This window comes from Cherax quadricarinatus, chromosome 37 (genome assembly GCF_038502225.1).
Source record: "Cherax quadricarinatus isolate ZL_2023a chromosome 37, ASM3850222v1, whole genome shotgun sequence".
In the NCBI taxonomy this organism is placed as follows: Eukaryota; Metazoa; Arthropoda; class Malacostraca; order Decapoda; family Parastacidae; genus Cherax; species Cherax quadricarinatus.
Genome location: NC_091328.1, coordinates 18511489 through 18527632, shown reverse-complemented (window position 1 = coordinate 18527632; position 16144 = coordinate 18511489). Strand labels below are relative to the sequence as shown.

Sequence of the window (16144 nt, the reverse complement as noted above, 5' to 3'; positions counted from 1 at the left end):
CAAGGCTTCACGTAAGAGGCGACTAAAATGCTGGGACAAGAGGCTAGTAACCCCTTCTCTTGTATATATTACTAAAGTTAAAAATAGAAACTTTTGTTTTCTTTTTGGGCCACTGTGCCTTGGTGGGATACGGCCAGTTTGTTGAAAGAAGATATATATGACACATGGGAGCAAGGAGCTAGTAACCCTTTCTATATAAATTGCTAAATTTAAAGAGAAAAACTTTAGTTTTTCTTTTTAGGTCACCCTGCCTCGGTGGGATATGGCAGGTACATTAAAAAAAAATATATATATATATATATATATATGACACAACAAATATACAGTAAACTATTAATGGAAAAACCTTAATCTTTATCAATATATAGTATATTTACATTCAGGTTCCTGAATGGATGTATCACATGACTAACTCACTGTATTGTAATGAGGCTATTGTGGCAACATTCTAATACTCATTGTATGAGTCATCCTCTAGCTTAATTAAACTTCAAAAGTCAACTTATATATTGCAATTTATAGTAAGCATATTTATGAATCAAGCATGAAATCTACAAAAAAAAAAAACTCTAATTATAATATATAATATGTATATGGCATCTTCCATTAAAACACTGATATGTAATACTAACATTAAGAAATATTTTTTGTTCCACTCCTTACAGAGTATTTAACATGTGACTGGGACAAATAAAGAAATATTCCATGAACCTTCCATGTTACTCATGGAAGCACAGACTTGAGAAAACACTGAGAAGTGTATAGTTGTATGTATATACACTGAAAGTTGCATATCTGTGTATATACACTGAAAGGTGCATATCTGTGTATATACACTGAGGTGCATATCTGTGTATATACACTGAGAGGTGCATATCTCTGTATATACACTGAGAGGTGTGTATCTCTATGTACATACATCCAAGAGGTGTATGTATCTGTATGCATAAACCAGTATTATTTTTTGTATTCACATTTACGGAGCAGCTCACTTGCTGTTTTGGCACACTTTCTTACAATCCATTCAGTACTTTAAAAATTGTTTCCTACCTCTCAAGTATTACATTTCATTCTTTTGTGTAAAACATAATTAATTATTCTAAATTTCCTTTGAAAGTCACATTTCTCGCATTCTACAATAAAGCGGCAAATGTCATTCTTTATTTTAATACTAAACCAAGAGATTTTCCATGAGTGTTTCAAATGTTGCTTCCAAGATTCAAAACTTACCGATGTGAAGGTGAATGGACGGCAAGAACAACTAGATAAACTCATACTACATTGCTCTAAATATTGACCACTCGAAATATATAAAGAGCAATTAATTTCTTAAAATAAATAATTTACATTATAATAATTTCTTAAGTGTTGTTACACCAAAAATTCCTGCAAATTACTTTTCATAATTTGACAGGATTTTTGAAGAGACTTGAGTATGTTAATTTGTACTTTACTAATAAAAAAGATAATCTTAGGGAAGTGGCCAAGGAAGGTGGGAAAAATCCACTGGACCACCTAGTCCAGCATCAGCTTCCAGAAGGCTCATAATGACTGCCATTGCTGCTTCATCCGAGTCACTAGTTCCATCAATTTCCAAGTCCCGCCCGCTCACCACATCCATTAGGTCACCTTCATTAGATACTGGAAATAAATTTATTCAACATGTCAGCCTCACATATTTTAAATTATATTTACCTATCCATAGGTCACTTTATTCATACCTCTAGGCATCACAGCTGGTTAACATGCCTTACTAAATGTTGGGAAGTTCCCTTGGTACAAATTATCCTTAAACAGTTCTTCTACCTAAGCTCTGCTTACAAACACCTATTATAAACTTTACATTCATACTAAACCTGCACAAGTTTTTAAGCTTTATATTCATCCTTTAAGTCTGACATTACATACTTGTCTCACTCTAATAAAATTATGCAATTTCATTCTTTATTTTCCAATTCCTCCCTTTTCAATTTATATTCCTGGTTTCTTAACACAAAAAATCAAACAATGCTGCACTCTATAATACACAATATATCATCTGACTAACCTCCACATAGCACTTCACAGATTTTGAGACATATAAAATACTTACTATGGATTATCTCTAGAAAATGACTCAATCTTCTCTACCCTACCATTTTCTTTCTTCTCTACTCTATTATTTTCTTGCTAAGCTAAAATACATTCATTCCCTAATTTTCCCTACTTACATAATATTAAAGTAAGACTAAACTAAAAAATTTAGATTTATACCAGGCTGTCTGTGGTTGTTGTTATGATTGAATGAGCCTCCTCGCTCACTGCTGTTTGTCAGATTACCATGCATGTTAGACAGGCGGTGATGGTTATTACTGAGCTGTGTACCCCGGCTGGTGTCACTCCCGGAGCATGTGCTGGTATTGCTGCTTAACAGCACATTGTTCTTCACATTGGTCTGGAAGTAGTAATACAATTACAGAAAACTCTCGATATGTTGGACTTTTAAAATTATGGGCAAAAACCCCTAATTCAGTTGCATTTTTAACTGCTTTATTTTCAATGTTTATTGCAATATGCCTGTAAATTGTGAACACAGTACTTAAAATAGGCATACAATAAAGTACTTCAGAGCTTTTTTGGGGGGCATTTTTTAACATTATTCTGATTAACAGTTGACCATTAGATAACATGGGAGTTATGTTCCTGAAAATAGCATGTAAGAAAAATGTGTATAAACTAAACTGAAGAACATATGGGAAAGATTAGATTACATTCATTAAACTCTCCAGAAAAAGCCAACCAAAGTTTTTTCTGGTCCCAAAATTATAAGAAAAACACTGTAGGTCAATGTGCTATGTGCATTAGTCAAGGATCCCACAACCACATCTATGCAATCCAAGGTCCCTTATAGTACAGATGCCCCTTTTGCTGTAAATGTACGTGGGTGACAAGGGAGGGGTTAAAGCGGTAGGGGTGTACAAAGGAGGGTTAAGTGGTTGGAGTGTACACAGGAGGGGTTAGGCAAGAGGGGTTTGAGTAGTTAGGGTTAGGGAGTTCAGAGTGGGTGTTAGGAGACTAGGGGTGGGAATAGGGAAAACTGCTGTGGGAGGTGGAGACTGAACAATGGTGGGAGCAAGAGCTGAAATCTGGTGTTGAGAGGAGAGGATGTGTGTGGTGGAGGGGTGTGGTGGGTGGAGGCTGGCAGCAATGAGGAAGTGATGGTGATCACATAGGGGGCAGTATCTGTGGCCTGATGTGGGTGGTGCTGGTGTGGGTGTTGCATGACTGGGTGGGAGAGTGTGTGGTCGTTGGTGTGTGCAGTAATGAGGGTGGTAGGTGGCTAGGTGTGTGGATGACATGTTAGGGTGTGTGGGCTGTGAAAGCATGGGTAAGATGTGGATGTGGGACTGTGGATGTGGGGCTGTGGGAATGGGGCTGTGTGGGCTTGAAGCTGTGGTTGTTGGTGGTCTGGTGTGGATGATGGGTGAATGGGTGGGTGAGTGTGCAGCTGATGGTGTAGGTGGTAAATGAGGGTGGTAGGTGGTATGTGGACGGTATGTTAGGGTAAAAGGCTGAGTAAGGTGTGTGTATTAAGTCATGGGAAAATGGTATGGGTGAAGGCATGGGGCTGGCCAAGGTGTGGTCTTGAGGTAGTGGGGGAATGTGGCTGTGGTGGAACTGTGTGTAGCTGTGTGGTCATGGGAGAATTGTATGGGTGGACTGTGTGGGTGAAGGTTGCTGGTTGGGATGGTGAAGGTGTTTGGCCATGGGGGTTATAGGGGGTGGGTGGTATCAATGAAGTTGCTGGGTGTGCAGTGAGGGTGTGGCCATGGGAGTAGAGGTTGTGGCACAAGGTATGGTATTGGCACTGGACACATATGAAAGGAGCATGAGTTATTAGAAGCAGATGAATGGAGCACTGTGCCTCACTGCAAGATGGAGGGAAAAGAACTTGGCACCCTAACCTTCATCCAATACCTTCACCCACCACACCCACAAACCCACATTTGCTATGTCCAATATTCCTTTTCCAATTTTGAAACTTGTCCATCTGTCTACCTATACATTCTAGCCCTAATCCACCTTCACTCATCATTTCACCCATATACCCTCACCACCTTCACCCATCCCCTTCACCCACATACCCTCAACCTCCTTCCCATATGCCAGACCAAGGAATTGACTTTGGACTGACACCTTTACCCATACCTCCCACCACATAGTGAAAGCATGCATACACCCCACCCACATATGCTCAACCTTGTAGCGATCCCCTCAACCACACATTCATTGCCTCCTCCACACTGCCACCTGCCACAACACCAACATTCCCCTTCCATGTTGATACTGTGGGTGTTGGGTGGCAAGTGACTGACAGTCTCTGCTGTGTGAACTCATTATACTGTATGTTCACCAAATTGTAATTACAATTTTGCAACCGTGTTATAGCAACAACATGTTAACAGAATGCATGTTATCCACAAAAGTATGGGTCAAAATTATTTGACAGGGCAGGATATGATATACATAATCTAATAAAAACATAAGATGAATTATAAAATATTGATCAAGACTAGATATGGCTTCATCTCATAAGGAAAATGAGGAAAGTAACCCTAATCATTACTGTACTGCTGTCCATACAAATTCACAAGGAATAATGTATACACAGGTCCTGCAAATTAGAAACCATGAATAATACCAAATTACATGTGAGTAAAACACATGTACAACAGTATGGCATCTTTACTGATAAGATGTTTCACCTGCTGAGCAGGCTTCTTCAGCTGAAATAAGGAAGAAACAACAGAAGTAGTGGAGATGTAGATATGAGTTTATTAATTCTTCAGCCTTGAAGAAGACATTATTTGAGGTGGTAAGTCCCTTAGCCTTAGTGTGTGCTCAGCTCCATCACTCCAATCAATGTGAATGAAGCTACGGAGCTGAACATGCACCAAAGCTAAGGGACTGGCCATCTTAAACTTACTTCTTCTACAAGGCTGCAGAACTGATTACTTCATACTCACATCTTCACTACTTCTATTGTCTTCTCTGTATTTTGACTGAAGAAACCTGCTGAACACACGAAATATCTCATCGCACATGTGCTTTATTCATCTACTTGTCAGTACTGTACACCATTAATATAATAATAATACCAAATTAAAACTGCAAATACATTTTCTTTAGAGATGAGATCATTTTGTGTTTCAGAGATAACATTTTTCTAACATATCTCAAGTCTGTTTACTAAATTTAAAAGGAAAATCTTTCGTTTCTCTTTTAGGTTACCCTGCCTCAGTGGGATACGACCAGTTCATTGAAAAAAAAAAATCTAGTCTGTTTAATATGAAATTCATAAGAAATAATGACCAGAATCTCAAAGATTTAGGTGTGGGAAAGTCATTACGTTTCAGTATAAATTAGTTGTCACAGCTGCTCTTTGCTGATGACACTGTGCTCTTGGGAGATTCTGAAGAGAAGCTGCAGAGATTGGTGGATGAATTTGGTAGGGTGTGCAAAAGAAGAAAATTAAAGGTGAATACAGGAAAGAGTAAGGTTATGAGGATAACAAAAAGATTAGGTGATGAAAGATTGAATATCAGATTGGAGGGAGAGAGTATGGAGGAGGTGAACGTATTCAGATATTTGGGAGTGGACGTGTCAGCGGATGGGTCTATGAAAGATGAGGTGAATCATAGAATTGATGAGGGAAAAAGAGTGAGTGGTGCACTTAGGAGTCTGTGGAGACAGAGAACTTTGTCCTTGGAGGCAAAGAGGGGAATGTATGAGAGTATAGTTTTACCAACGCTCTTATATGGGTGTGAAGCATGGGTGATGAATGTTGCAGCGAGGAGAAGGCTGGAGGCAGTGGAGATGTCATGTCTGAGGGCAATGTGTGGTGTGAATATAATGCAGAGAATTCGTAGTTTGGAAGTTAGGAGGAGGTGCGGGATTACCAAAACTGTTGTCCAGAGGGCTGAGGAAGGGTTGTTGAGGTGGTTCGGACATGTAGAGAGAATGGAGCGAAACAGAATAACTTCAAGAGTGTATCAGTCTGTAGTGGAAGGAAGGCGGGGTAGGGGTCGGCCTAGGAAGGGTTGGAGGGAGGGGGTAAAGGAGGTTTTGTGTGCGAGGGGCTTGGACTTCCAGCAGGCATGCGTGAGCGTGTTTGATAGAAATGAATGGAGACAAATGGTTTTTAATACTTGACGTGCTGTTGGAGTGTGAGCAAAGTAACATTTATGAAGGGATTCAGGGAAACCGGCAGGCCGGACTTGAGTCCTGGAGATGGGAAGTACAGTGCCTGCACTCTGAAGGAGGGGTGTTAATGTTGCAGTTTAAAAACTGTAGTGTAAAGCACCCTTCTGGCAAGACAGTGATGGAGTGAATGATGGTGAAAGTTTTTCTTTTTCGGGCCACCCTGCCTTGGTGGGAATCGGCCAGTGTGATAATAATAATAAAAAATAAATTAGTGAGGGGATGATACCAAAATTTTTGCCAATACCAGCAAAATTAGCTAATACTGATACTTAATTTTAGGTCAATACCAATACCAGAAAAATCTGCTGATACCCACTGATACTTTAGCACACCCCTAGTAAAAATGATGGCTAACTGAAATCCATGAATACGGAAGCCCAAAAGTTTTTTGGGACAACTGTACATTACTTGACACAAATTTATTATATTTTTGTCAAAATATATACTTGTCTGCAAGGGGGGTGTCTCCTTCTAAGCCCACAACTGTGCTACATACATAAGAGAATTGTGTAGCAAATGAACTTTTGTTAATGGTTCTGGGGATCATTGCCCCCATGGCTCAATATTGGACTGGGACTCCTTGGTTGGATTAACTAGTGCATGAATTCAACTTACCCTGTGTGCTGTCATATCAGATCTAAGAAGTGCCGCAAAAGATCGGTCAGATGCCCCTGATCCCAAAATCCCTTCAAAGGGAGACACTGGGCTATTGGAAGCCGAATCATTTCTCCGGTGTTTTTCTAAAACCTCTTCAGCAACCTGCTGACCAATTTTACCCGCCTGAATGCCACCACCAATCAAGCGACTGTTGCTATTGGACGATCCAGTGCCACCTAGTGGTGATGTATCTTGATTATGATTGGCATCTGGTAAACATGAAATTATAGAAAATAAAGCAGTCAGGTTACCTAAGCTATACATGAAGTTTTGTATTGTATGTTGCATTGTTATTTGAGATACTTCATATTAATGAGCTATAAAATATAAACTTTTCCTTTCAAAAAATAAGTAGGAAAAATAGATACAAATACTATTTTTTTAACTTACACAATATATTTACACAAAACCAAAAAAAAAAAATCAGCTAAATTAGTCTAACTTGTTAAAAATGTATTTAATGGTTCATCTACCTGGAGGTAGACTCAAATAAGTGATCTGTAGCTTAAAAAGTTACTAACAAATGTGGCTGATAAATTCAGTGTATGAAAGACTTTTCACATAAATTTTTATTACAATCAGTGATAGTCTGAGTTGTTTTATATATACGTATATATATTTTTTTTAAAAAGTCCATCGTCTCCCAATGAGGCAGGGTGACCCAAAAAGAAAGAAAATCCCCAAAAAGAAAATACTTTCATCATCATTCAACTCTTTCACCTCACTCACACATAATCACTGTTTTTGCAGAGGTGCTCAGAACACAACAGCTTAGAAGCATATACGTATAAAGATACACAACATATCCCTCCAAACTGTCAATATCCCGAACCCCTCCTTTAGGGTGCAGGTATTGCATTCCCATTTCCAGGACTCGAGTCCGGCTATATAAAAATAACTGGTTTCCCTGATTCCCTTCACTAAATATTACTCTGCTCACACTCCAACAGATCGTCAGGTCCCAAATACCATTCGTCTCCATTCACTCTTATCGAACACGCTCACGCACGCCTGCTGGAAGTCCAAGCCCCTCACCCGCAAAACCTCCCTTACCCCTTCCTTCCAACCTTTTCGAGGACGACCCCTACCCTGCCTTCCTTCCCCTACAGATTTAAATGCTCTCCATTCTCTCTAAATGACCAAACCACCTCAACAACCCCTCTTCAGCCCTCTGACTAATACTTTTATTAACTCCACACCTTCTCCTAATTTCCATACTCCGAATTTTCTGCATAATATTTACACCACACATTGCCCTTAGACAGGACATCTCCACTGCCTCCAACTGCCTCCTCGCTGCTGCATTCACAACCCAAGCTTCACACCCACATAAGAGTGTTGGTACTACTATACTTTCACACATTCCCTTCGTTGCCTCCATAGATAATGTTTTTTGTCTCCACATATACCTCAATGCACCACTCACCTTTTTTCTCTCATCAATTCTATGAGTAACCTCATCCTTCATAAATCCATCCGCCGACACGTCAACTCCCAAGTATCTGAAAGCATTCACTTCGTCCATACTCCTCCTCCCCAATTTGATATCCAATTTTTCTTTATCTAAATCATTTGATACCCTCATCACCTTACTCTTTTCTATGTTCACTTTCAGTAATGGGAAAACTGTTGGCAAAAGATTTTAAAAATTGCTATTATTAGTCAGTACACTGGGGAAATTACAGGATAAATTACATAAGGATCACATTTAGCTTAGATTGTCAAAGGTTAGCTATACTGATGTGGTACCACAAGCAATGCTGCAGGTGCTATATCAAGCTATGATGCTGATGCTGCATCAAGCTATGTTGTTAGTGCTGCATCAAGCTATGATGCTGATGCTGCATCAAGCTACATTGCTGACGTTGCATCAAGCTACACTGCTGATGCTGCGTCAAGCTACGTTGCTGATGCTACATCAAGCTATGTTGCTGATGCTGCATCAAGCTATGTTGCTGGTGCTGCATCAAGCTATGTTGTTGGTACTGCATCAAGCTATATTGCTGGTGCTGCATCAAGCTATGGTGCTGGTGCTGCATCAAGCTATGGTGCTGGTGCTGCATCAAGCTATGGTGCTGGTGCTACATCAAGCTATGGTGCTAATGCTACATCAGTGAAGCAGCCTTACAACAACCTTGTCTATTCCTTCAATTATCCAGGTTCTCATTAAGAGGATAAAGAGCTTAGATAACCAGCTCTCCAAGTAGATCTTAATCACACACATACAATAATGAAATGACACCTTGGATGTGTTGCTGTTTGATGGCATCACAGTTCACTTACTCGAGTATCTCAATCCTGACTTCGTGGACCCCAAAAATTCTAATATACAATAAACAATGAAACTATATTAAGCTTCAAGGTGTGGTTATAACTTCTTTGTACTGTATGAAGATGATATATCTATATAACTTTCCTTCACCTCACTAAAGTCATCTACTCTACATACAAGCCCTCTTTCTGTTCTTAAGTCACGGCTATGGATGATCCTTAAATCGAAAGCTGAACATGAATGAACATAATTCATTACAATTACCCGGTGAGTTCAGCAATTCACTGAAGTTGCTATATGACTGTGAAACTGAGTCATTTGCCATGGTGCTTTCAACCAACCCAGCTTCTGATCTGTAAAGAGAGATGTTCCAGCTAATATAATGTGAGAACCATTTATAATAAAACAGAACTCCTTCAACATAAATACATTTCATGTTTTTACTTATTATGCTTATTTACTCTCCTTACATGCAAGCTTTACAATGAAAAAAAAAAAGCAGTCTAAATTTCTCATTACATCACATCCCTCTACAAATCAGACAGACACTTTTAACTAGTTTAGTGTTAAAACATTTTCACGGTTCTGCCTGAGGCTCCGAGGCTTAAACAGCCATCACAACCTATGACTGGGCACATCCTACAGGATCTTTTATAGTGTCTGGCCAGGGGCCAGGCTGTGGAAGTAGGAAAATTCTCAAAATCTTTCAAAGGTGTTTCTTGAAGACATCTACCTTTGTTCTGGCAATATATACTTCTAATATAGTATTTCCTAGTAGATAAGTTAAGAATCTTGGGTACCTACACGTGTGCTCTTGACTTTTCACCTTCCACATCTTTCATTTCAATAATTTGTTAGTGTGAAGATTAGGGACCCCAAAAGATATACTTTAAAAGTGTTTTGGGGCAGCTTTAGGAGTTAAAAGATGTAATAACTTCAATACAAGCAGTAAAAGATTTCTGTATATTTTGTAGCTCAAATATCTTACCTGCCTAGAAAGATGTGAGCATAGACCATTATGAGTGTTCCATTTTTTGCTGAAGATGTGTTCCAGGCATCTGTACTAAGCTCAATCAGGTCATAATACTTAATTATGCATAATAAAAATCTTCATTACACTTTGCGAAGTGTGTAGATTGCATACAGCGACTGAAATTGCACATACAGAATTACTAACAGGAATAGGACATTGCATAATAGCAAATTCACATAAAGCAAGAGGAAACCTGTACCGTAGAAGAACAGAAATGTCTTGAAGGTTACCATCAATGGCATGGCATCTCTGAACATTGTCATAACCTAATAATTATTTTAATGGCAGTTGTTTGATTGTTGTGTTCTCTAAACAATAAGTCTTCTGACATTATTCATAAATTTTTACCAGTTACTTCCATTTTGAAAAACTGCGACTGATTGTTGCATCCGGTAACTCATATTCCACAATATTAGGCATTCAAAAGAACACCTAATATTCTTCAAGCATTAAAAATGTATTAATATTGAAATAATGAAATCAAGTGCAAGTTTATAATTAACACTGTGCTACTACATATTTTTTGGTAGGCCTACCTATTTTATAATTCAAAGTAGGTACATAAAAATATCATGTCATAGAGGGTGTATGCTGCCAACATTTCCACTTTCTTCTCTCATATCTTCACTTTTATTGATTTTCTTTCACCATTGCTAAGGAGAGCATTATATGTATCATCATTTGCTGTATCATGCCAGCCTAATAAGAATCATCCAATTACCAGTAGGTATATTTCTATACCCTTGGAAGGTTAGCATGAGCCTCGCTGTAACCACAATGTAGATTTTTATAGACAAAGGCATTTCAGATTATAACATGGGTATTAATGGGAAAATAAAATTCTTATTCCTAACACTCGAGTTACGAATGATTTCCAGAAGCACATCTCATTTGTAAATTTCGGTCCTACTGTGTTTATAAAACATGCCAGAACAAAACAGTTATGCCACAATATAACAAGAATCATCATCAGTGTTTGAAAACTAGTTTGTGATACTTACGTAACAACGCTGTTTTTTGATATGATGTATTCAATCTCTTTGGTCCAAGGATTTTTGAATGTCCACCAATTGCTCTGTAGTCGTACAAAGTAACCTTCTTTTGTGCGAAACCTGTAGACCTGAATAAGATATACAATCAATGCTCAATGTATACTGTTATTCTGCATATCCTAGACCAGTGTTGCAAGAACTTGTCGCTAGATATTAATGAATGCAAAACAAGGTATGCAGTATACAGCTTATGAACTGAGTCAAGTTAATGGAAGAGCTTCAGTATTACAAATCAGAAATAGTTTAATTTTTGGCATGACATCAAGGACTGCAATCATGTTATTTAACCCTTAAACTGTCCAAACAGAGCTACGTTCATGTGCATAGAGCTCCGATCGTAGATCTATGTTTTATTTTACATGCTTTCAACCTTGGCACCATAAGCCTGAGTTGCCTAAACATGAGAGAATGAGTCTGTGCACTCAGTGTGCACAGTATGACAAAATTCAGGGATGCTGGGTAAAATTCTCTCTTCATTTAAAAAAAAAAAAAAATTTTTTTTTTCCAAAATATTCAGAGCAGTACGCACGTGAACACTGATCTACGTTTGGACAGTTTAAGGGTTAAGAGCAGCACTCCTGTTCTAGAGGGTTACTGGCACAATAACTTGTCCAAGATTATATATCTTGACAGATTCAGTCATCAGTGTTTCTCTCTCAAACAGGTGATACTATTTTTCTTTCCTGTCTTCCTTTTCTAAATACTATTGTTGTAATACACTTTATTTAAGCATATGCATTTTATTATTTTTTCATTTTTTTTTTGTATTAAATCACTCAAATCTTAGGTGATTCATTTAACAATACAGTACAGTCCCATTAACCTAGACCCATTTAAGCCATAAATTTGATATCACACAATGAACACTTTGAAGTGGGTAAACCATAATTTTCTTTTAGCCAAACTTATAATTTTTTTTTCTGCAAGATGAATCCAAAACACCATATTTTATTTGGGCAAAATTGGCATGTACCCTATCAGTTTTGTTTTACATTACTATACAGTATTTAAACTGTGTACAAACTGGCTGAGTGGTAAAAAAAACTATTACTTTTGACAAATTATAAAATTTAAAGAAAAAAATTGCTTGGCCTTATTCAAGGCATCAGAACCATAAACCAATTTTTGCCAAGAGTTCTGCTGTTCACATACTGATATTTCACGTAGGTGCCAGTTCACAGGAATGTAGCATGCAGGAAATGCAAGATTCTACAGCATTAGAGCTACATTTGTATTTCCAATATTTACTAAACAAACATAAACTCTCCACACATAAATAAAATGAACATACAGAAAGTATGAATGCATTTGGTGAAAAAATAGGAGTGCAAGCACTGTATCTCCTACTGCCAGGACTCGTGTCTGGCTAACTGGTTTCCCTGAATCCCTTCATGAATGTTACCCTGCTCACAATCCAGCAGCATGTCAAGTCACAAATATAACTTGTCTCTGCTCACACCAATCTTAAGTGCTCATGAAAACCTTCCTAGGATAACCCCAAACTCTTTCCCCTCACTCCTACTGGACAAACATAAAATAGCATGCTGCATGGTTTAATCTGATAGTAAAGAATGATGCAAAAGTAGAGTAGCATGGGAAGCACCAATGTGATTGTCCACCTTCCTCCCACTCAGCAAGAAGAGCATCAAGATGACTGTCTACATTCCTCCCACTCACCAACACGAGCATCAAGATGTCTGTCTACCTTCCTCCCACTCAGCAAGAAGAGCATCAGGGTGACTGTCTACCTTCCTCCTACTCAGCAAGAAGAGCATAAAGATGACTGTCTACCTTCCTCCCACTCAGCAAGATGAGCATCAAGGTGTCTGTCTACCTTCCTCCCACTCAGCAAGATGAGCATCAAGGTGTCTGTCTACCTTCCTCCCACTCAGCAAGAAGAGCATCAAGGTGAGTCTACTTTCCTCCCACTCGGCAAAAAAAAAACATCAAGATGGCTGTCTACCTTCCCCCCACTCAGCAAGAATAGCATCAAGATGACTGTCTACCTTTCTCCAACTCAGCAATAGGAGCATCAAGGTGACTGTCTACCTTCCTCCCAGCCAGTAAGAGAAGTGCCAATGTGACTGAGTGTTACAGTGAATTAAAGGGGTATGGGACAGATACAGGAGAGGTATGAGAATGGAATAGCGTAGAGAGGAGTGCGAAAGGTATGGGAATCTGTACCTTTGAATTTACTGACCCCAAATCTGAATGTGATCTCCATGTGCTACAAATATCAATAATACAAAATTATTAAGAAAAGCTGGATTAAGAAATTTAAAGTTATAGGATAGAAAGCAGGTTGTTAATGGACACTCATACACAATTCCATAAGCTTAAAGGTTAATTATATATTTTTTTCTTCTGAAATTAGATTTGAGTTAATTCTCACCTGGGTAGTGCAACTTTCAGAATTTTGGAGTGTGGCTCGGTGAGTTTCAGTGAGGAAAGTAATATCATCCTGGTGAAAATACTCATACATGCTTGATCCAAGAAGCTCTTGAGGTAACCAACCCAACAACAATGAGGCCCTGGAGGAAGTATTTTATTCATCAATATTATGAATAAAGAGTTGTGTGGATGATATGTATATAATATTCATGTACATAAATAGTATACAATAGAGAAACTAGAAGAGGTGAAGAAATGAGTACCATGGAAAACATGCACAAATATTTAGAAATTTTTTACACTATCTTTTGACAAATTCCATGTCAACAACTGAGTCCAAAACAAACACTGAAGGCATTCTAGCCAATACAGCAACTTTCCCCTCTGTTCATAAATCATGTCCCCAGGCCTTTCCTATACAACAAATATCCTCCATTTTGAATCCACCACACCAAAAAATAATCTATGTTTTTCTCTATTTCTCAGCTATTAAACCATGACAAAGAATGCTTAGTTATGGGTTAGGCCATCCCAATAATTACAGCAGACTTAGCAAAAGCCCAGATAACAGATCAAGGGAAGGGTAAAGGTAACCCCCACCCTTCCTTAGAAAAATCCCCAAAAACTGATTATTTCCACTATTTTGTGGTTTGTTTCAGGCCACTTCCAATCTTCTCCTTTTCCAAGCTATCAGTTGGCGCCAAGAAGCAGCCAATAAAACCACCCTAAAAAATGCCCGAAGTTGCTCTTTTAACCCAAATACAAAGTCAGAGGTAAGCTATTCCCATCAAGCACTGCATGGGCAGGATTTTTTAATTCCGTACACACCCACTATACAGACCCAATCTCTCATGTCTAGGCCAAAATTTGTTACTCAGCATATGTGAGGGTGCTATGATTTATGCATAAATCTATGTAAGCACCACTGGCCACATTCATGCTAATCTATGTGAGTGACAGTCTAAGAGTGAAATGCTAGAGATAAGAGATATTACAAATAAAAATAAATCAAACAATATTATTTTAATATGAACTAAGTTATAGGAAACACAAAGAAAGATGAGTGTGAAAGAGCATTCTGTGTGTGGGACAGTCAGAAATGTGGATTAGAAATACTGATAAAAAATCTCAAAATGATACTGAATGTAAAATTCTAATAAAATTAATGAAGGTATTTTTTGTTATATAAATCAATAAACTTATATAAAATAATAATATGTGTAAATGTATACAATCCACTACTGAATTAAACAAGAGAAAATGCATACAACACACACCACTTAACTACATATATGGGAAAGAAGCCCCGATATACTACTGATATACTTAAAAGAATCATTAACAAGTGAAGTTCAAAAAAAAAAAATTGTTGGGGATTTTAATTTCAAAGAAATAGAGTGAAGGGCATAAGAGGCTACAATAAAAAACAAATGCTCAACTAAATTTCTTAATGTAATGAAGATATTATGTATGCATTATCACAGCAAAGACACAACTCAAGTGAGTGAGGGCAGGCAACAAAAGCTTTATAACAGAGTTAGTGTTTACTTTATTGCAAACTTAATACTGAGGATAGAACATCATGAGCACACCATTGTTCCTTCAATTACAAACACATACAAAATATGTCAAATATCTAACAATGTCTGCCTTTCTCATGTAATGACACTGCTACATATACAGGACTGTATAATAAGAAATTATTCTTAAGTGCATTACACTCGTTCAGTACCAGTTCTAATACAGCCTCTCCTCACTTAGCGATGTACTTTTTTACCGATGCTTCGGACTCACAACAGGCTCTCTGACCAGTATTCATACCTAAATAATGTGTATTAGGGCTGATTTCCTCTATTCTGTTTATTTCAATATACAGTACACTACTGTATAAACATTTAAAAATATACCAGAAATTTTATAAATGTTGCAAAGGTGACATTAAAACAATATTGAAGATGGTTAACACAAACTCACTACCATTATAGTATGTGCCTCTCTTAGCAATGAATTTGTTTAACAATGTGGTCTCAGGAACAGAACTCCATCATTAAGTGAGGAGAAGCTGTACTAAAAATGTTGATACAGTATTATCTATTACTGCACTATAGTTAAAGGTCACCATACCAATACATTCATGAGAACATAAGAAAGAGGGAGGACTGTGGTGAGCCTACTGGCCCATGCTAGGTAGGTTCAACTCATACCTACTAATAAGAACACTAAAAAAATAAAATCAACCATTTCTCACCAAGGCAGGATAATTCAAAGTGAAACAATTTCGTTATCAATTATTTTCAGAATGACTTTCCAAAGAACACAGATATCAGTGCTACAATGACATTCTAATGAAGCCACCACCCACAGACACCTTTACATCACTGTAATTATATCAAATGCTTGCAAAATATCTGAAAGACTTTAACTGTAGTAACTATGTTCTGGCCTCCATGGGGAAGTGGAACAGAATTCTTCCCCCGATAGCCATGCGTGTTGTAA

General features: G+C 37.9%; 1 protein-coding gene across 3 annotated transcripts in view; it reads right to left on the bottom strand.

Annotated features, from left to right (window-relative positions):
• cyc (basic helix-loop-helix ARNT-like protein cyc) overlaps positions 1–16144 on the bottom strand; it is a 92921-nt gene that overhangs the window by 2137 nt on the left and 74640 nt on the right. For 2 of the 3 annotated variants that reach the window (XM_053795052.2, XM_053795035.2), the window contains 6 exons: positions 13650–13788; positions 11207–11325; positions 9437–9525; positions 6859–7109; positions 2254–2434; positions 1–1641 (listed from right to left, as the gene is read on the bottom strand). The exon at positions 1–1641 is cut by the window's left edge. In XM_053795052.2, the coding sequence (XP_053651027.1) occupies positions 1472–1641; positions 2254–2434; positions 6859–7109; positions 9437–9525; positions 11207–11325; positions 13650–13788 (949 nt within the window). In that variant the 3' untranslated portion in view covers positions 1–1471. The remainder of the gene's footprint in view (positions 1642–2253; positions 2435–6858; positions 7110–9436; positions 9526–11206; positions 11326–13649; positions 13789–16144) is intronic. The other variant, XM_053795044.2, reaches the window with a different exon arrangement.